The sequence below is a fragment of the Apteryx rowi genome, unplaced genomic scaffold, assembly GCF_003343035.1.
Source record: "Apteryx rowi isolate R43461 unplaced genomic scaffold, aptRow1 scaffold_142, whole genome shotgun sequence".
In the NCBI taxonomy this organism is placed as follows: Eukaryota; Metazoa; Chordata; class Aves; order Apterygiformes; family Apterygidae; genus Apteryx; species Apteryx rowi.
In genome coordinates, this window is record NW_020447664.1 from 969548 (window position 1) to 990388 (window position 20841).

Consider the following 20841-nt stretch of genomic DNA (forward strand, 5'->3'; position numbering starts at 1 on the left):
TTAATGATAAGTGATATAAATGAACTTATAAGTTTAGCTTATGTAAATTTAAAGAAATAATATTTTACTATTCTTGTCATCTCTCTCTCTCTCTTCCTTTTTTTTTTTGCTTGCTTTTTCAAGAGCCGCTTTCTAATGGGCAGCTTTTTTTTTTCCCCCTGAACGATTCAACCTATTTATATAAAGGCTTATTTTTGAACACCATGGACCTAGATTAGATGTCAAAGACAGGCAGCAAGCAGCGTTCACAGAGGCGTTTTTCTGGAATCTCAGTCACGGATCGATTGAAGTGCCCAGGGTCTGAAAAGATGTCACCTAGCATAAAAAACTTGGATTGTTTTTCTCCGATGCTATGCCACTGTAAAGTAGCATGTACCAACAACACATTATCTTTAATGTTTGGATGTAAGGTGGGTCTATAAAAGGACTTTCCTGGAAATATAAACTGAGTTTAATAGGGTATTAATGACTGTCATTATGTCTAATGTAACTGTACCTTAAATTTCAGATTAAGTAGCATGTATTTTGTTCCATGCGTTAGCTGATTATCAGGGCTCTTGGTGGTTGTGACACAAGTAATGAATTCTCATGCCTGCTGTTTAAAGATCCCTTTGAACAACATTTTTGAATTTACTGAATGCCACATGTAAAATGTCGTCATTCTCCATTAATCAGCTTTAATCATCATGTAATCAGTTTATTGCACTTGGCTTTCATTTTCTTCAGCTGTAAAGAATTAAATACACTGGAGACTTGCACTGAGATGCAGGGCTGGAAATGCCTCCTGACATCATATTGATAGAAGCAATTGTTAGTGGCAGGTTTGGGTTTAACAGTGCCCTCCGGCTTTTAGTCATCTTAGGACTAAATCAGCTGTTTGGCTTTTAGAGTAATAAAACATATATAATTTGATAATTTTTAGAATAGTAAATGGAATATATCCAGTGTCATGTCAAAAGCACCTTTTTTCAGTAAAATTAGCAGATAATCTGAGGGGTATGATGGGAACACCAGCTACTGGAAAAACCTCTTTAAAATTGGTTGTTATGTGTGTAAAGTTACTTTGAGACTGAAATTCAGAAATTGTTGTCTCCAAAAGTTATTTTGCATACAAGCCAGCGTTCATTTTTAGCAAAAATGAGTTGAGTTGAAGTGTTGAACTGTGAACAATCTTGTGTGTGTATGCACACAGATATAAAAACTGTGTATACCCATGAGTATATATTTATATATATATAAAAACCACAATATATATTGTGGTCTATGTATACATATATAAAGCACAATCTTGTTGATGTTGCATAAATGTTACCTAGCTTGAGGGAGGAGTCTGAATTTTTGTTCATCTTTAGATAGTGTGAATGATTTACTGTGAAATTTAAAGCTGAATGCTTCATTTCCAGTAGGCGATCGTTTGCTTTCTTTTGCATCTACTTACCCTTCTAGTGTTCAAAGCATTTTTAATTGTAAACACGTGTATTTACTGATGCAAACTGGAAGCTCTTTGCTATAAAATTAGGGGGGTTTCTGTCCTTTTTTGTGGAACTGCAAAACATTTTCTTTCTTAGAACACATTCTCATGTTTAAAACTTTAACTTGGGGAAAAAAGCCATATGAAGTAAGGATGAAAATACTGTTAGGATTTTAATTTGGTAATTTGTACTGCAGATAAGAGACGCTTTTCACTTCAACAGCAAACCAAAAATATCCAGAAACTGCACTTCAGTCATTTTGTGTCAGCTATGACCAACGGGTGCATTTGCTGCTATACTTGCACATCAGCGGCTCTTTTTATATCGAAGCGTATTGATGATTTCTTACTGTGCTACAGTTCATAGCGCTTCAGAAACTTGGGCGCAGCCTCTTAAAGCGACACCACCCCTGGCGCGCTGCCTTTCCGGGTGCGGGGCAGCGGCCCCGGGGGGAGCTCTGCAGCGGGCTGCCCGGTGGCGCGGCCCTGCGCGGGGCCTTGCTGGCGGCGCCGGCCTGGCTTTGCTCGCGGAGACCACCCTTGGAAGTAGGAGGAGGTTAAATGCCCGATGGAAAACACCCCCCCGCAGAAATCTGGTGGATTTTTTGTAATCTCATTTGGATATAGAATATTAGACCCRAAAGTGAATCTCGCAGACAAATGGTACCTTGAGTGCGATTAATGTTTTAATGGCATTTTAAAATGTTTAGCTCTCCGGCTATTTTAAGTGTGGGGGTTTTTATTCTATCCAAATAAAAATGTATAACTGGTAATATAGCGTGAGTGCTTCACAGTATGCAAATTCCAAATGAACTGAAGGTTTTAGGTTTACATAATTCTGAACTACTTGTAATACAGAGATTTTTTTGAACACTTCTTATTTGGAAGAAAAGTTGCGGAGTTGTGCTGCACTGAATATAAAATGCCATTATCTTCTGAGATCATACGTTTCTGAATGCTGTAACTTACTGAAAAACTGAAGGGTCAGTATCTCAATGACAGCATATGTTGAACAGCTGCATGTATGGAAGAGTCATGGAGAACAAGCTGTTCAGTCCTTCACATACAGAAAAAAACTGATCTCATGCAGATAATTCTACGAATACATTATTTTCCATTTTCACTTCTTTTTTTTTGACCATGTAAAAAGAACATTAACAATTTGACTGCTCTATCTCACATGTCTTGCTCCTTGGCATTCCAGAACAGGATATTAATACACAATTAATACTACAAATATTTGTGGCAATTTTGTTACCTGCACTTACTTTCAATTGTGATATCACTTCTGGATGTCCATGAAATGAAGCATTACCTAGATGCTTCATTTAACACCAGCTGTATGTCTGTACGTGTCATGATGGAACACTGTGACTGAATTGGCATGTTCTGTGCAGTTTTATTCAAGATGCAACAAACCGAAGTCTTCAAAGGAGAAAAGAAATCCGTCTGTTAAAGGCTGCTTCCCATGCCTGTTGTTCAAATGTGTTATGTTTTTTATTTTAGAGATCTTTGTTTACTTATTAAAAGAAAATTTAGAGCTCTTGTTTGGGAATAAAAGGGGTTACTCAAAGTACTGGACTTGTGGTAAAAGAATAAAACCCAACTTTCTTTAATTTCTGATCTAATACTTCCAGTCATTCAGTTTGTCATATATTGAGTCCTAAACTATAAATACTGAATGTCCTAATCTGTGGTAAGTCAAGAAGTTCTGAAAATACTTGAACATGTATCTCTTCTTGCATGACTTAAATCTCTTTTGTGTTAACCACAGACTTGCCACCTTTCAATGTGAATTGTTACTTGCAACTAGACTTTTTGTTTTTCATAATCTACCCAGTTGTTACAATTTTAACAATTGTGGAGTAAACTTCCATGCTACAATAGCTGAAAAGTTCCTCATTTAAAAAAAAAAGGGGAGGGGGAAATGTTGATGGGTGAATGCAAAAAATTTCTATGTATGAATGTGGTATTCTATGTGGTATTAAATTGTGACATCTGACCTTCAACACCCCACCCCTTAATAAAGTCACTTGTGATGGAGATCTTAAGACAACATAGGAAATRAGGAACAAACTAGAATCTTGGGAAAATTGCCTTTTCCACACTATGTCTGTAAGGTGCAGATTTTGGAAGAATTCAGCACTAAGCCAGTGAGTTTGTTAGGCTTGGCAGTGAAATCTGGTGGGTTTGATGGGATGAAAGGTCGGCTAGTCCTTCTGAAAATACTTCCTGATAGATTTTTGCTGTACTAATTACATTATGGACATTTCAGAGTATAAACTTTATAGTGTGGCTCAGATGCCATAGAAAGATGCCTTAGAAAATATAGACATGAAAGCACTCTTAAGGGCTTTGAATTTTGAGAATGGCTTGACCCCCAGGCAAATGTTTCTGGAAAAAGGAGAAAATCACTTGTAGCTGGAATTCCCTGCAGTCTGACAATGTGTATGCTTCCCATTTTATTTTACTTTCATTAATGTGACACTGTCACATCAATCTACTTGCAGACTTAGCAGTATAAAATGCCTTCATCTCGGTTAGCTTTCTTCAGGAGTCTTTTAAAAAATGTTAAGCCAAAATTACCTTCCYGTTGAGTTTTTTGTTTTTTCTCCACTCTTTACTCCTTACTGAATTACATAGGAGAGTATCAAAATGACTTATTTTCAATAGTGTGCATGGTACCAGGGATCTTGCTGTTGAGCACTTATCATTAAATGAGAATGCGAGAGGATGCAGAGTTGCTAGCAGATGTGGAAATAACATTTTGCTTCTGTGCTTGATAACAAAGTATGTGAAAATAGGACTTCTGTATTTGGTTCTGGTCTCTGTACTTACACACTATATTAGTGTGACAGTACTTCMTAGTTGCACCTTTAAATAGATCCGAGTTGTAAACAGGAGGATGCTTGGCTGGAACGTACTTCTTGTTTTATGTCCTTTTGTTTTCCTCAGTGAGGAAGATGCTGTGTCTTCCTAGGCACTTTACTTGTTCTGATCTAGCACTTCCACTAGACTRTCGTGAAGACTTATACAAAATATGTCAACAATTTAATAATTTTTGTTGCATTAGAAGTTTTGCTTTAGCAAAATTGTGTGAAATTTTACTTTACTGTTGCTTTTGTGTGCCAGAATTATTGGAGCTTATTTTCTGATGAACGGTGTCTGGAAGTTGTAGTAGCAAAGGTTGTTTTTTGGGGAGACAGTGTACTTTGTGAGAAGAATTGTAGGTATTTAGATTTTTATACTCATTTGCTTTTAACATATTGCTTCCCAGCTCTTTTATACAGGAGCTGAGCTGTTGAGTGCAAAGCAGTGTTTCCTAACAACTTCAGTTGCTGGAAAGATCTTTTGAAGGTCCCTTTCAGATTTAGTTTAACTTCTGAACTGGATWGGTGAGAGAATAAGGATAAGTATTTAAATTTGGAGAGGCATATGCCAGTGGTCTAAAACCACACTGTTTTATCATGTTRTCTGTCCTTACTGCATCAGAGGGAATCTGACACTGTGAGCTTCTATTTATCTATCAAATACAAATGATTATCTCTACTTGTTAGTCTTTGCTTTGTTCTTACCCTTTTTCAAAGTATGGGCTTGACTTGTACAGCAAAAGCTTAGAGACAGGCTATACAATTCAGGCCGCATGTTTTCCTAACTGCGGTTTATAATTTTTGTTATCTTATTGCTGCATGATTTGGGAACATTAAAATCTGGAGGAAGAGGGGAGAGGGTACAGGAAAGAAGGYGAATTATGATTTGGCTTTTAAGCACTCTTTCACCCTCGTTCATCTATTAAAACTGTCTTAACACTGTTTTTTTGTGTACGGAACATACACTATGCTCCCAAATTTCTTTYCATGTAAGACATTGGATTGATGTGTGCTTCTAACATGAATTGGATTTCAGTGCACATCCCATCCAGAAGAGAACTGTAGTTACTGCTGTCTTTCATTTTGTTATTTTATCGTCAGGTAGCTAAGGACACATTTACCTGATTGATTCATTTTTTTCCATGAATGTGACATGACTTCTATACRGCTTGAATCTATAAAGTAACAGAATGATATGCTGACATGGATACATGTCATAAGTTTAAGGCACAGGGTCATAAGGGAGCTCTGTAATCCCTTGATTTCCTTTTGGTTCTGTTTCAGTGTGATGCCTCGTTAGAGGAACTTTTTTAAAAATCTAAAACCACAACTTAATTGTCTTCAGAGGGTAAATTATGTACTACTCTGTGTGTGTTTTGAAATATCTTCCATCTAAAATATATACATGAGCTCAGATGGACTAAATCTGTATCTTTGTTCAAATGAGTTACTAAACCTTTTTTGTGTGGTGTTTCCCCCCCCCCCCATGAATGGGTGTGACGTATTTTGAAAAGTGTTGCTATAAAATTTCACTAAAATCTTTTTGTATTTGTCCTCCATATTATGTTGCAGATGCTCTTCATTTTTATTTTTGTTTTACTGCTAGGCTTATGAATTTAAGCAGGGAGGGCTGTGGGCCTGAACAACTAACATGACAACTGGGTCTCCCTGTGAAGAGATTTGGACAATGTTCTCTTCTCATGTAAACTAGCATGAGTTTATTAAAATATATTTTTCTGTAGTTATCACCAGCAAATRATTTAGTCCATAGTATTTAGTGACTGGGTTAAGACTCATTGGGGGTGTAATTTAGCATTTCCCTAGGTGATTTCTAGAAGAAATCCTGTTAACTGTGTTGCATCAGAAGAGAAGCAATTTGACTTGGTTTTGACACACCTATAAACCTGCAACTGAATCCTTTAGGACAGTGTCAGTCAGAGGTATGTGACAAATGTTTAGCACATGGTGGGTTTGCACTTTAAATTATGATTATTAATTACAGAGTAGTCTGTAAAGCTGCTTAAAAATAGTTAAATTGCTTGGCTGCTGCTTCAGGAGTGCTGGAAAACGTCCCAGATGTGCAGCTGAGGTAGGCTGTGTGCAGATTCAGTGCTGCTCTGGCACGTCTGTCTTTAGTCTTTCCTCTGATCTCTGCTTTGCGTTGTGCAGTCCTTGGCCGGCCCTTCTAAACCAGGGTCTCCTCAGAAGCAGAGCTGTGCCCTGGACTCAAATATGTTATTTGTAAGCAGGGAAGTGGTCTCCTGCTAGCCCCTCTCATATGGTTTGGTCTGCTCTCTTCCTCCCTTTCTTCCTGTTGTGCCAGCACTGCTCACGTCTCATCTTGCTGTGAGCCACTTGAGGGCATTAAAACAGCAGAAAATTAATACCGCTGAATTCAGCGTTGTGCTGCATTAGCTCCCTGAACCAGCTCACCGTGAAGTCAGATGTGCACCGGGAGCTGAAGGGCAGGCGGACACAGCTGGGCAGATGGGGCGGCAGAGATGGAAGGGGGCCCGCTCCTTTGGGCGGTAGCTCCCCTTTGCTGCCGCTCAGCTGTGCTGCGAAACTGCGTCCTTGGGTGCCTGTGGAGTTGATTTAAGGCAATGAACCTTGGTGTAAACAACATGGGATTTTGAATCATATGTGGCAGCAGAATTAACTCGGCATGACTGAAATAATTGACTGACTCCTTGTTGAAGGGACGGGCAGTTCTGCATGGTGACTGCCTCCCCGTGCCAGGCCGCTCGAGTGCTCTGCCTCAGTCAATGGGCAGCTGTCGGAGGCAATGCTGTCCAGTAATGAAGTACAAAATACTTCCCCTCCTATAGAGAACTAGCTCTTACTGGGCATACGATGTGCCTTGAAGCTGAAGCACTTCCATGTATGTATAATATGTTGTATATGTGTTATATAATATATGCAAAGGACAAGGGCAGTTTGGTATCTTTTAGAATAAGTAGTACTGTGAATGTGATGTTTCTGTGCATCTCATGTCCTCATCTTCTGTTTGCACTTTGAAACAGTCAGGTATGCATTTGGTTGGTGTATTTTAAAYGTTGGTTAGTGTATTTTAAACATGAATTCTGAAACTTTTGAACAGTTTCAAGGTGACCTTACTATCATTTGGGAAATATTTTCTGATCTTGAATAGTGCATCAGAATCCAATTAGAATTTCACATTTATTTAAGATGTTGGGTTTCTTCTTTCGAGACGCTTATAGCCCTTGTCAGTGCCTCCGAGGAAAGATAATCCTTCACTACAGTATTTTTTTTCTTTGATTCTTAATCTAAATTATAATTACACACTGACCCAGTAAAACTTCATACATATTCTGTTCTCTTAAGCGCTAATACATTGGATGAATCTTAGTAAATAAATATTTCTCAAATAAATCTAGAGACTCTTTAAGTACACTCTGGAGTGTCCAAATAACTGTTTTTAATATATGTATCTGCTTTCAGAAAAAATCAAGGGAGTTCTCTGTGCTTAGCCTAAAAGTATTTACAATTCTGTAAAAGTTTGTCTTCATTGCCCTGTGACCAGTGGGGGGTGTTTTTGTCTTTTTTTAATTATTATTTTTAAAACTTTTAACCTCAATGCCACTTTTAGCTTTTCACAGTATCTTGTCAGGTCTGAATTGTGAACTTAATCCACTTTCAGATCCCATCTTCCTGTATTTCATTGTCAAATTTAAGATTGAGGTCTGTCGGGACATCCTGGGTCACAAGTCCGGTCCCCCTCGTAGAAAGGTAGATTGCCAAACGCTGCCTTCGGCAGCTGAGCAGCCTCCTTTGAGCTAGTAGAATTCCTGCGTCCTCTGGTTAAGACATTTTCTGTGCTCCTTGCAGCTCTAATGTTTATTTTCTAGTTATCAGGTCACAAATAGGATGATATCAGAAATGTTCACTTGTGGTTTTGGCTAACACTGTCCTTTAATTCTTTTCTATTTCTGATGTTTAACATCACTGCTGTGACAGTTAATGTCTTTTTTTTTTTTTTTTTGGTAGGTTAAAAATAAGTCAAATGCTTTTAGTACTCTCTGAAAATAGATGATTGGGAAAAGCCTATTGCTGAGCAATCTGCAGTCTCCTTACTGTAGGGAAAGGAAAGGAGATTGTATCTTGTGTCAGTAGTGAGCTGTTCGGTTGCTGGGTCATCTCGAGAGGCCTGCCTGCTGAGGATGTGAGAAATTAAGACTTTTTTGAGTGACCATTGCAATTTTTCACAACTGTCAGCATTCGCCATCTCTCCTTTTCCATCCAGTTAGGTAGAAGGTCTGGAAGTGTTTTCAGGTTCTTTAATAACAGAAGTCTTAATCCCCCAAAGGAAAGTGAGAATGTTATTGCTTTTGCCTTGTAGTGCTTCTTTGCTTGATCAGTATTTATAAAGACAATGCTTGTATTGCTTCTACCCTGGTGTTTCTAACATTTCAGAAGTGTAGTATCTCCCAAAAATCTAAAGCTTGATCTCATACATCAGCAAAAGAGGGATTAATGGAGCAGTGTGGTGGGTTTTTTCTTTTCCTCCAAAAATAGATCAGGGATATAACTTGAATGATTTCTAACATCTCATCAGTTACTGGCTGAAAGAAGCTGTATTTCTTCAGTATCAGTGCCTCATTTGTGTGCTTGGGTAGGGGTTTGGGGCTTTTTTGGATTGGTGGTGGTGTGCAGTTAAGGTAGGCTGTGACTGGCTAAAGCAAAATGGGTCATGGGAATGCAACGATGCAAGTGGCTTCCTTTAAGTGCTGAAGGGAGCTCATCTCCGAGGAATCCCGTGTTGGGCAAACGAGGTGGCTGGAAGGAGAGATTGAATAAGTTTGCGCTCTTCCRGCAGAAGTCAGTTGTATCGCTTCAGCTGCCCCTTGGGACCACGTCTTTGCTGGCAAAACTCTATGATAGGGCTGTAGTTATACTACATGATGAGGCTACAGAAGACAAGAGGGACTGATGTACATCTTGCTTCCAGAAGAGGGAGATCCCATCCTTGTTTCCTCCCTCTTTTGCACTGGCTCTGGTGTTCATTAAATCTCAGCATGAATCAGGGTCAGTAATCCAGGAGAAATCTAACCCAGCAAAGGAGGGGTAAAAAGTGGGCAGTTTTCTGCTGATTTGTACTGAATGCCAGAATCAAAAAAAAAAAGGGGGGGGGAATGTGGTGCCGTTTCCAGGGTTTGGGAAAGGGGTTGGGGGGCAGTAAACTAATCCTGCTGTTATGAGTTCAGCTGTCCTATTTGACCTAACTCAGAGTTATGTTTCTGCCAYGTGGACAAAAAAATCACGATTTCTATAAAAGAAGTGCTCCTGGKTGGAAAAAAATGACCTGGTTAATAACTACAGGAGTTGGTAATTGATGAATCATTTCAAGCAGTTTCTTTGTACTTAATCTTGTAGCTTTTATAGCTTTGTAGTATTGCAAGACTCTTCATTATATGAAGACTATTATTATATAGACAATCATTATTATAGACAATTGGATTGCTATTCAGTGATTACTGGATTACTATGTATAAATGATAAGAAGATGGCAACTATTGTTGACTAAAACTATAGTATGTACATCTGAGAACTCTGTTAAAGAAACAAGAAATGCCTTTTCTCCTAAATATACTTTACTAATAATGGAAACAGCTTTTTCTAGTTTTAAAAGTATTTTACAATTAGAGGGCTTTTCTATTCCTTTAACGGCATGACACGCTTTCCCTGTAAACTAGTAACTTYTATGTATTCCCTCTGGCGTATCATAGCAATGTGAGGTGTAGCTACAAAATGTTGARGTGTATCTTACAGACACAGTGAACCATGCTGGAAAAAAGTTGCATGATTTCAGCTTTCAGGTTTAGTTTTAACTAGCAAGAGTAGGCATGACTACCCAAAATGCCTCAGAATTGGCTGAGACTAGAAAGGTAAAACTGGGGTGAAGCTTACACACAAGTGTGTTATAATGCAAGTCCTTGCCAGCTTTGGAGTTTTCAGGTGCTGGATGATCAATTAACAGGGAATTCACAGTATAGACAAATATTATGTGTGCCAATGACTTCATTAATATCTCTCAGCAGAGATCTGCAGGTGTAGATGCAGCACAGCAGCTAGGGCACATCCCTGATGGATAAAGAATAGTCTCTGGTCTTTGAAATTCATTGGAAATGAGTAAGACGGAGTAATGTTTCTGTGTGGGGCTTCCAGGGTGGAGAAGCCTAACCTGTCTAGTAGCAAAATCACATTTTATAAWTTCATAATAAAATGAGCAGTCGTGAGTTAGTATTGGGTGATAAGGTGATTTAAAAAAAAAAAAAAAACTTTGGCAGACTTGCTGAATCGGCATGGGAAAATACTATTGATGCTGATGTTATTTAAAGGCAGGGTGGGGTTGTAAATAACTAGTTGGCACTGAGAGTTTCTGCTGTTCTGAGTTGTCTCTTTTTTCAAAAGATAAGTATGTATATTAAAGCTAATATATTACTAAAGTTGAAGCTAGTTGTGATCCATTGTTAGGAACTGGTGAAGTGAACAATAAGCAGTCTCTGTGCATGGTTCTGTGAAAATACTGGGCTTTTAAAGCTTGCACTAAAGTTGAAACAATATGATATATTGAACCAAAAACTAGCTTAGGAATCCAATTTTGAATGAGTAGCTTTCCTTCTCTGTTCTACTTTTCTGGTCTCTACAGTGGGACTAATGTTTATGTCCATGTGAATATGTTAAGTGCTGTAAGCAGTACTCTTCTAATCTGTTCTTAAATAGATCTCGTTTGGACAGGGATTTTTGTAATGTTTAAATCACTATTTCAAAGCCAATAAAATGTCAAATTATGTTGCAATTCACAGACCTTCCAGTTTGACAAAGTATATGTGCTAATATTGCAGGGACACCAAAAATTAAAACCTAAGGCATGGCATGCACATATATGTAAGTGATTGAAAATAGTTTGAGTTTACTTGAGTTTTTTCATCTTCCTGCTGACTRTTAAGCTTTTATGAGCAATAAAATGTTATTTATTACATTACACTGTTTGTAAGACAAGCAAAGGGAAAAGTTTTCTAGAAAAGAGAGCTGAGGACAGCTACTGTGTGCAAATAGGCATAACGAAGAGTGGCTTTATGGTAGTTTTAGGTGCAACCAAAATGGGTGAAACCTTTTTGGAGGGAGCAGTCTTTAAACTGAAAATACTCGTTTTAACTTCTATCTCTAGGTTTTACTGCTCTGAAATCATCAGGGGCAGAACATTATTATTTCTATCTGCTCTAGGTTTCCTGGATAATCTTTTCACAATTCTGTGGAGGGCTGATCTTTTTCTGTAACTGTTTTTTTCAGAAATACCGCTATCAGGATGAAGATACACCTCCGCAGGAGCACAGCTCTCCTCACATTACCAATGAGGTGACAGGTCCAGAGCTGGTTCACGTATCAGAGAAGAACCTGTCGCAGATTGAGAATGTACATGGATTTGTTTCTCATTCTCATATTTCACCGGTAAAGGTAGGCATTTTGTGGATCTATTATGACAATGGTTGGTTTGATATATACTTTCAAGGAATATAATTTTGTGAAGGAAACTTTCAGCAGACACATCTACTTCTATTTTTACAGAACCATTCCTTTGTAAAATGCACTTTGCAGACATTAAGGCTTTTGACTTAGTTCCATACAGTATTCTGGCAAAAAAATGTGCAACCAGTAAAGCACTCGGATAACGAATCTAGGTAACGGAAAGGTCTCAGATGCTGTTAGGATCAAGCACTGTTGTTACTGTTAGTTGCATTTTGGGGTTTCTAGAAGGATCTTGTATAATTAGTTCCAAATTTGGTTCTAGCAAATATTTCACTCAAGGACCTATAGGGAAAATGTAGTGAACTAAATGTAAAATATCTCTTCAGCAACAAAGCAAGCAGAATATTGGGCTGTGTCCTAAAAACCAGAAACCTCAAGACAGATTTAAAAATTCAGTGGACAAACAGAGTGTGAGGTTTCTGGGGTTGTGGCAGGCAGGTCTCGTGATGCCGGGACCTATGGACCAAAAATGGTGAGCGGGAGCAGGAGCTGCGACACGCCTCCGCACAGCCCCTGCAAGGCGGCCACCCGAATACTGCGTCGGGGTCTGGAGCCTGCACCTCAAGAGGCCGTCAGAAATTGGGAGCACGCGCTGAAGCTTCAAATGGTTTTCCTGCAGTGAAACTTGGAACTTGGGCGCTCTGAYGAAGTTGGGATGGGAGGGACTTTTCAGTGTGTTTGGGTTTCCACAGCGGGGAGGTTTTTTGTTGATTGAATTAGTAAGGAAATGTTGCTCAGTCATTTTCTAAATTATACTAACGTGTGTGCCAAACTAAATATTGTGTTTTCTGTAATGCTTCTGGATCTGTTTAGCTTGTTTTGAGGAAAAAGTGAAGAAATGATTTGATAGTGATCAGTGTTTGGGTTTTAAAAGGATAACCTTGTTTATGGTAGGGCTGCACTTTGATGTTTTTGGCATGAATTGTTGGTGTGTGGTAGTATTCCTTGTGACCCAAATTGGCAGTGTAATGTGCAAGTGCCACAATATTTTAAGAAAAAGTTGTTTTGAACTTAGTAAGATTTTTCAGAAGATTTTGATTATAAAGAAAAAACTTTCTGAATGTACTAGCTCTTTATAATTGACTTGTAAGTCCTCTGTAGAGGAACAGACTGGGTGGTTGTGTTCAGTGATCTTTGTTCCAGCTTTCCTAGGATTTTAAAAATGCTTGTGTTGGTATTGAACACCCTGAAGGTGTTGTTTTGTTTGTTTTTGGTTTTTAAATGTATAGCCTTACAAGTATTGAGAAAGAAACCTGTGTGTTTCTGTAGTCCTTAAGGAAGCACAGAGGACAAGAGCTGAGTTCTTTAAGCCCTTGTGAATAAACTTTTTTTTGGGGGGGGGGGGCTATACTTACTTCTTGAAGAGTCTTGTAAGAAAACTAAGCAAACTTTTCATTTTGAGAGTAACTAGGATTTCAACTTTGTGTTGCTTACGAATATGGACGCACTTGTTATGTTTGATTTGCTCAGTGTATTGCATTCAAAAAGTAGTATATTCAGTTTTCTGTGTGCAACCATTAGAAATAAATCCTTTACCTCTGCATTTTGGGGACTTGGGCTAAACTCTATTTATTTACAAGCTTTTCCTAATTCTTAACACAGTTGGCCTTACATTTCAGAAGGCATAAAGGGAGCAAAAAGGTAAAGTATAAAACTGTTTGTAATGAGTGTTCAAGTATAATGCACATCGCAATGCAGAAACCAGTACAAATTAAAAAAAGGTTATGCGAGACAGAAGATCTGTTTCCATTGGGGCTATGTAGACATTATTTCACTGTATAAAGTACTTAAGACTGTGCAAAGGGAATAGGGCTCTAATTACCTTGGTTTCTTTCCAGCTGCCTGTGTCTTAAGGGAGACCAAACTACTCAAGTAGTTTGACTTTCTATTTCAGATCATTTTTGCCAATAGTCAACTGCAATAATATAGAAGTGCGGATACAATATTGGTAATATTAACATTCTGTGGAAGATAACTTTTATTCCTTATCTCTGTTCCACAGTGGGAGTGGTCTTTTGTGCTTGATAAGATTGTCCGTTCAAGGCTCCCAGGCAGACTCCCACAAGCAAGCAAGGCTTGTGGCCAGATCATTTATATGGGACCCTTAACTATCCACTATCATTAAGTGGCTTCCACCCACTGTAACTTTCTGGTAAAGAGACTGATGGAAAACCCAGGGCAGTTCTGCAGAAGTATATATGAGTGATTGTCCTCTTCATCCCTCTGCTCAGGTGTGATCATCTCCAAATTGAAGATGTCAGTTTTCTTGGGGTGTGCTGAATATACAACTTTGCAGCACTGTTCTGGAAGAAAGAAACAGCATATCCCATTTAAATTACACTGGAAGTTTAGTTAAGTAGAATGTAACTATAATAACATTTTAAAAGGCTTCACTGTATTTTGTAAAAAAAATACTTTGGAACTTGACCCTCGAGGAAGATTACTATTATCATTCTCTAAAGTATAATAACTAGAAAATCGCCACTTAATAGGAAAGAATGTGTATAAGAGCAGTGTTACTGTGCAACTCTTATATGACCATTAATACCATACAACTGAGTTGGCTTTTTTTTTTCAGGAGACTGCTGTCTTCAGTTATTTCAAAGATATACATAGTACAGCTGGAATTTGAGCTTTGCTCATCTGAAAACCAGGGCAGATGCTGTTCACCAGTATATTGTGAAGCTTTGAATTCTGATGTAAGGTTGGCTGCTGTCTTAATCCTGTCCTGGAGAAATTAATCTCTGTATGTACGACTTCCCTAAAAATAGGGGTCAGTGGAGCCTTGAGGTTTGGAGCGAGGTTTGAATGCGTAGTTTCATAGTCCCTGGGAGTCTTCATGGGACCTTTCAGACTACAATGCCTTTCAGCTCACRAAGTTTCTTTCTGCTCAGGGAATAGTTTGCTGAAGTTATTGGAATAATTGCAGTTAGAAATCGGACCTGAATATGTCAGAGACACCCAAGGTTCCTGTAGTATGCTTAGCGTAGCTGGTGCTCTCCTTTTTGGCCTAATAATCTGCAAGAGATGTTCATAGTTTTGGCATAGCATATGTTGAAGATGTATTTAGCAATAATAGCTCTGAGTTAAGAGAGCTCTGCATAATTTATATGGTAGGTTGGCTTGTTGCACCGTGTTCTGTGGACCAGGTCTTGACTAATAGACAAGATCTTGATTAGCTATATTCACTAGCAAATTTCCATAAGGAAACCAGGTGTAATAGAGGACATTAAAAAAGTCTTAGTAAAATACACAAAAGTGCTCATTACAGTGATAAAATAATGCATGTTTTTAATGGGAAGATTGTTTTGTAAAACATCAACACTAAATGCACCTGAAACTTCAGATGCAGAGTGTTATTAGTTTAAGAACATGTAGTTAAATGCAGACACTGTTTTATGATCATATGCAGCTTTTTTAGAAGTGCTGCAGAGGGCAGTAGAATCAGCTTTTCTGATTTTCTTATAGAAGTTTTCTACAGTGTAGAACAATAATGCAGAATATGGGTGGACTTCATGAAGACCTGAGATGCCTCTTATTACCTAGTCTACGTTTTGTCCTTAGGAGAAAAGCATGCAATTTCATACAACTTAAATCAGCTTTTGCAACTTGCTTGGACTGTTGCATGGTTTTCAAAGGGCAGCTTTCAGTTACTAAGATGACAAATGCATATCCCTAATTTTTAGGGGATGAACGTGTAACTACATTACTATTTATCAAATGTTCTAGATTAAGTACCATAGTAACTCAGGGTGGTTTATCCTCTTGACAGAGGGTAAGAATTGTATAACTTGGATGTCTCAAAATCAGAGAAGTAAATCTCACCTGGGAGAGTCCTTGTCCTCTGTTCCCTATTTAACATTGTCATGTGAAGCACTTCTCCATCCAGTAAGACTTTTTTGAATGTTTAATGGGAGGGAATAATGAGCAGGTAGTGAAAATAGTGAAGCTTCAAATCCTTCATAGATACTTTGTTCCAAACATTTTGAAGAATGTTTTCAGGCAGGCAGGTTGCTCGTTGCAGCTTTTTAGTGTTTCAAAATTTCTTGTAGAAACTTGCAATCATAATACGAGGTGCCCTGAGTTACTAGGAAACAACATAGGACTGAGTTGAATAGACTTTAGTGTAATGGCCAGCAGTGCAGTATTTACAAGACTGACCACTAGATGGTGATGTGAGAAAAGGATTTGTCACTCCAGTTGTAAAATTGAATTGAACTTTGCTATCATACCTTGAGATTGACGTTTTTCAATTTAGCATTTGTTTTCATTAAATAGCTCCAACTGAATGAAATCTTTTGTAGATACGATACCATATAAATTCTTAAACTGTGAAGTGGAAGTTGAAATTTCCTATCAACCTAACAAGCTTGGAGTAAAAGATTATTGCGTGGTTTTAAAATGACAGGTCATGCTAATCCACTGATGTAATATGATGAAAAAGATCTATCTTAAATTGCAGTGCACTTCATTTAAAATATTTTCCCTTTCATGCACAGGTTGCTTTGTTTGTTATTCCATATTATGATGTAGCATGGCAATTCAATATTGAATAAGTTTAGAGCCTATTTGGGGTTATTATGTGTTTCCTTGTGTATTAATGTTGTTATTTGGGGCTATTATGTTTACTTTCACTTGTAATACAGAAGCTTCATTTTAAAGAAAAAATGTAATAGTATATAAACTACTGTGTTAGTGTATTCTGTACTGGAAAGATACAGCATGACTAGTGTGATAAAGGTTAATCTTTATCCTGTGAGATAAAGATGCTCTCTAATAAACTCATAATATTACAATATTCATCATAGTTCCATTATACAAATGTTTCCTATTCAAAATTTGCATAAGCCTGTTTCTTGGAGAATTTTCCAAGCAGTTGGTAAGTTTATAAATGATAGTATATGGTTGCCTGCAGTAACAGGAGGCTGGACTTGCTGATCCAGAGAACTCCCTTTAGCTCTCTTTTCTTCAATCAAATCTTTCTCACAGCTATGTCTCTTGAATTTTTCACCATAACACCAATCTTTAAAGGGTCTGAGAAGAATGTTTGCGTTTGGTTTATTCCTTACACAGCATACATTAACAGCTGAACATATGTATTCTGGTTGGAGCATTTGTATGGGCTTTATTAGACTCATAAGGTATCTAGATATTGCTTGTTCATGATTTACAATAAAAATCGAAGGACTGACTGAATAGGAGAGCACAGCCATAAGAAACTTAAAACATACTACATTTGGCATCTTTAGAATAGCCTTGTACAAGCATCACTGCAGTAGCATAGTTGGTATGCTACTTCCAGGAATTGTGAGAAGTGGTTAATTTTGAATGCAAACATTTTAAAGTTGTGACTACATAATTGTTGGCTCTGTACACGTTATGAAACAAAGTCAACTACTTTGCTCTTCTGTGATTCAGCAAATACATGTATATTCAGCGAAATGATCGTCATTGTACAAGTGACTCCTACTGGGAAAAGGCAATATAGAGCAGCGCAGACAGCTCCATGATTGACCGTTTTCATTACCAGCTACCTGCTTGATCTCGTTCAAAGACCAGTTATTCTCTTGAGCACTATTATATTCTGCCAGAGTACTTGGGCTTCAGATAAAACAGTAAAAATCCTTACTTCCTATAGCAAAGATTTTTTTTTAATGTTTTAGACTCTTAAGATGTAGACTAATGCTGCTTGCTAATTTAAAGCACAGCACTGGAAGTTTTTGTAGTGGTTATGTAAATTTATTTCAGTAAAGAGAAACTATGTCTTCATAATATTCTGGCAGTAAATGCAACTGAGTTGATGCTTTCCTATGTTTGAATAATGAAGTATTTCAAACTAAGGTGAAATACTGTCCCCCGTTGAGCTAGAAGACAGTTTTGCCCCAAAATTTTAATTACAGAAATTTTAATTATAGAATCCCCTTCCTAGGGGAAACATCTGCTACCAGGTCCTAAACTCCTCTGATAATGAGCTGAGTAGCTTTAGACCTGCAACTTTGCTCCATGTCAGTGTCCTCTGCTTTATCTTTGCCCAGCAGTGTCGGGTTTAGGACAATTTAAACTTAGTCAGGTGCCATTGCATAGGAATAAAAACGGTCTTAATCAAAATCATCTCCTAATCAGATACAGCAAGTTGCCCCCTACAGTTGCTCATTAAATGAGCTTCTGTTCCGTTTTACGCCCTTGTTCCTTGCAACCCTAGAGAATTTAGTGTTTCAACTAGCTTTCCTGTCTGCAAGGCCCTTGTATTTCCATGTTAGCCCTGGCCAATCTGTAGAGTGGTAGCTTCTCCTTTTTCTTCTGTGCTGAATCGTGTGTGTGTGCTGGGAGAGAGTGTTTAAAAAACTGTCACAGGTTACTGAACACAGAACTGCCTCCGTTGGCTCTACAAGTGTCTGAACTACAGATTGCTGGGGCCGGGGGTGGTATGCTGAGGAAGGGTTACTCTATGATTATGCTATTAGCCAGTATGAGACAGTAGGCTAGACGGGCATTTCACTTGACCTGGTGCAGTGACTATGTCCTTGCTAGGTAGGAAACATGCTCTTTAGCCTTATTTCCTCTTCCTTAGAAGTGGCAGCCCCTGTTTTTGTTTCATACTTTGAAATGGTGTGTACATTACCTTTTGGGAATCACTATTCTAAATACTAATTTTCCAGTCATATATATCGGTGGTATCCAAACCTATGTGACAAGTGTTGCAGTCTGTCTTCCTGGTGTATCAGTCCTGTTGGCTACATGCACCGTAGTCTTATTCTTTTGTGGAATAAATGTCCTGTGCCCACCAAATGGATGCCTGCTTTTTTCACATGTTTAGACATCTTTGGAAAAGTAGCTGAAAGTAGTCTGTCCTTTTCAGGATAGTTCATCTGGCCTCTGGTCCTCTTTCCTGACTCTGCCCTAGACATGTGTTTTAGGGCTAGATCAAGTCTTCTGGAAGAAGTATAGTGCTCCCAGGTGTCATCTCATGCATCTGTGTCATTATTTGATTGGAAGAGATGATGCCTGGAAGTGGGCTGCCTTCACTAGAACTGCTCACCTCGTTCGCTTCCTGCACATAGTACATCAGCTGGTGCGAGTGTGAATCCTGTTTACATGCTAAATGGATAGAAATGCAGTTAGAGCACCATTGGAATTAAATATAGTTGAAGGAAGCTTACCCTGACACAATTTTACACAGAGATCCAATAACAGTACTTTAAGAACAAAAAGGAAAAAATGACCAGCATGTTCTAGAGCTCTATAGTTTAGTTTTAAATTGTTTTGAAGTAAATTTAATTTTAGAATGCAGATATAAAAAAAAAAATCTCCAGAGTCTAATGATATTTCTCCTTAATTTTTTTTTTAACTGAACTCAAATATGAAAATTCTTATTTATTAGTGCTACAATGCTGTATAAGAGTCTGCTTAAACTGACTGTGGTATCACAGGAAGAAATGTCAAGATGGTACCCCTTCTTAAAAAAAAAAGGGGGGGGGAGAGAAAACGTGGTGAAACTATTCTAAAGAGTAGAATCGGCAAATACACGATAAAGTACTGATGAGGAGGCAACGTAAGCTTTGTAGAAAAGTTATGCCCCACAAATCTATTTGAGCATGTACGTAGAGATTATCTTGTTGATGCAGGATTCTGGGTTTTCTCATGTGTACATAATGGAATCCTCAAAAAAGCCCTTAGAGAAATTAAGCTGTCACAGAATAAGGAAAAGAAGTTTTGATGGTTAATTGGTTTAAAAAAAAAAAGAACAAAAAAGGGGAAGCAAATGGTGAGAAAAAGAAGTCAGTCATCATGATGGATGGAGGTTACCAGAAGGATATTGGAAGAAACTGTGTTCTCATTTCATCTCAGGGGAATGAGAGCTCAGGGTTATAATAGATTAATGGAAAATCATCTGAGTGCTCAAAGGCAAATGGAATACAGGGAATGTCTGGAGATGCAACAGGGAACAGAAGTGCAATATTGTGTCATTATAGAAATCTGCACTGTTCCCACATCTCAAAGATTGTGCATAGTTCCTTATCTCAGAAGGTATATCAAGTTAGAAACGGTTCATAGAAGAGGAATTAAGAGTGGTTAGAGACCTGGAGTAGCTACTGTACAGCGAAATATCTATCAGTCTGACTGTTCAGTTTGGGAAAGAACTGAGTCAGATGGCAATAAAACTTAAGTCATGGTGAGTAAAATTATGAAGATCACTAGGGAATGATTATTTCGTATATTCAGAAATATAACTTAGTAGGTGATAGTGTTCTTATAGCCCCTAAACGCAATGTTCTACATTCAACCTCTGACTCTGAAAATCCTTTAGCCACTGATAGCCTCTTGGTTTCTGAATACGCCAAGAAGGTATCGCAACACGTTCCCTGTCTCTTCTACCCTTTCTCTTCAGCTGGAAGGGCCTTTGTATAAATCCTTTCCATTAATCTATATGGGAAATAACTGCTTACATATATGTGCATATACGTACATGTGCAATGTGCTTCCTTTAATGCAAAAGAACCATCTATCTCTGCGATCTTGAATCTTGTTCTAATAATATTAATAGCTTCCCTTCTTTCTCTCCCCTCATCCCAAAACTCTCACCCAAATGTCTGTATAATTTGTGTTAAAGTAGACCTCTCTGTTCATTAGGAGAGCAGAGAAGCTCTGTGTACTGGTGGTCACTGTTCTTGGTTTGGGGAACTACAAAGGCACATTCAAGGTGGGCCGGCAGCCAAAGGGATTGCAACTTTCCACCTGCCCTGATACATTTTCCTACTTGTATTATTTCCTACATCCTGTTGTCTACCTGCTCAGAGGAGAAGATTCCCATGAAGATGTTCCCATGAAGATGCTCTTTCCATTTAGGAATTGGAAGGTTGGTTGACATGTATTTGTCGGCTGCAAGAAAGTTTCAATCTGTTATCTTTACCTAAACAAAAACCTTTCTAAAACTATATTACATCTTCA

At 38.1% G+C, this 20841-nt stretch overlaps 1 protein-coding gene across 7 annotated transcripts in view; it reads left to right on the forward strand.

Annotated features, from left to right (window-relative positions):
* DLG1 (discs large MAGUK scaffold protein 1) overlaps nt 1-20841 on the forward strand; it is a 151248-nt gene that overhangs the window by 20160 nt on the left and 110247 nt on the right. For all 7 annotated transcript variants that reach the window (XM_026058033.1, XM_026058034.1, XM_026058032.1 and 4 more), the window contains exon 2: nt 11656-11820. In XM_026058033.1, coding sequence (XP_025913818.1) covers nt 11656-11820 — 165 coding nt within the window. The remainder of the gene's footprint in view (nt 1-11655; nt 11821-20841) is intronic.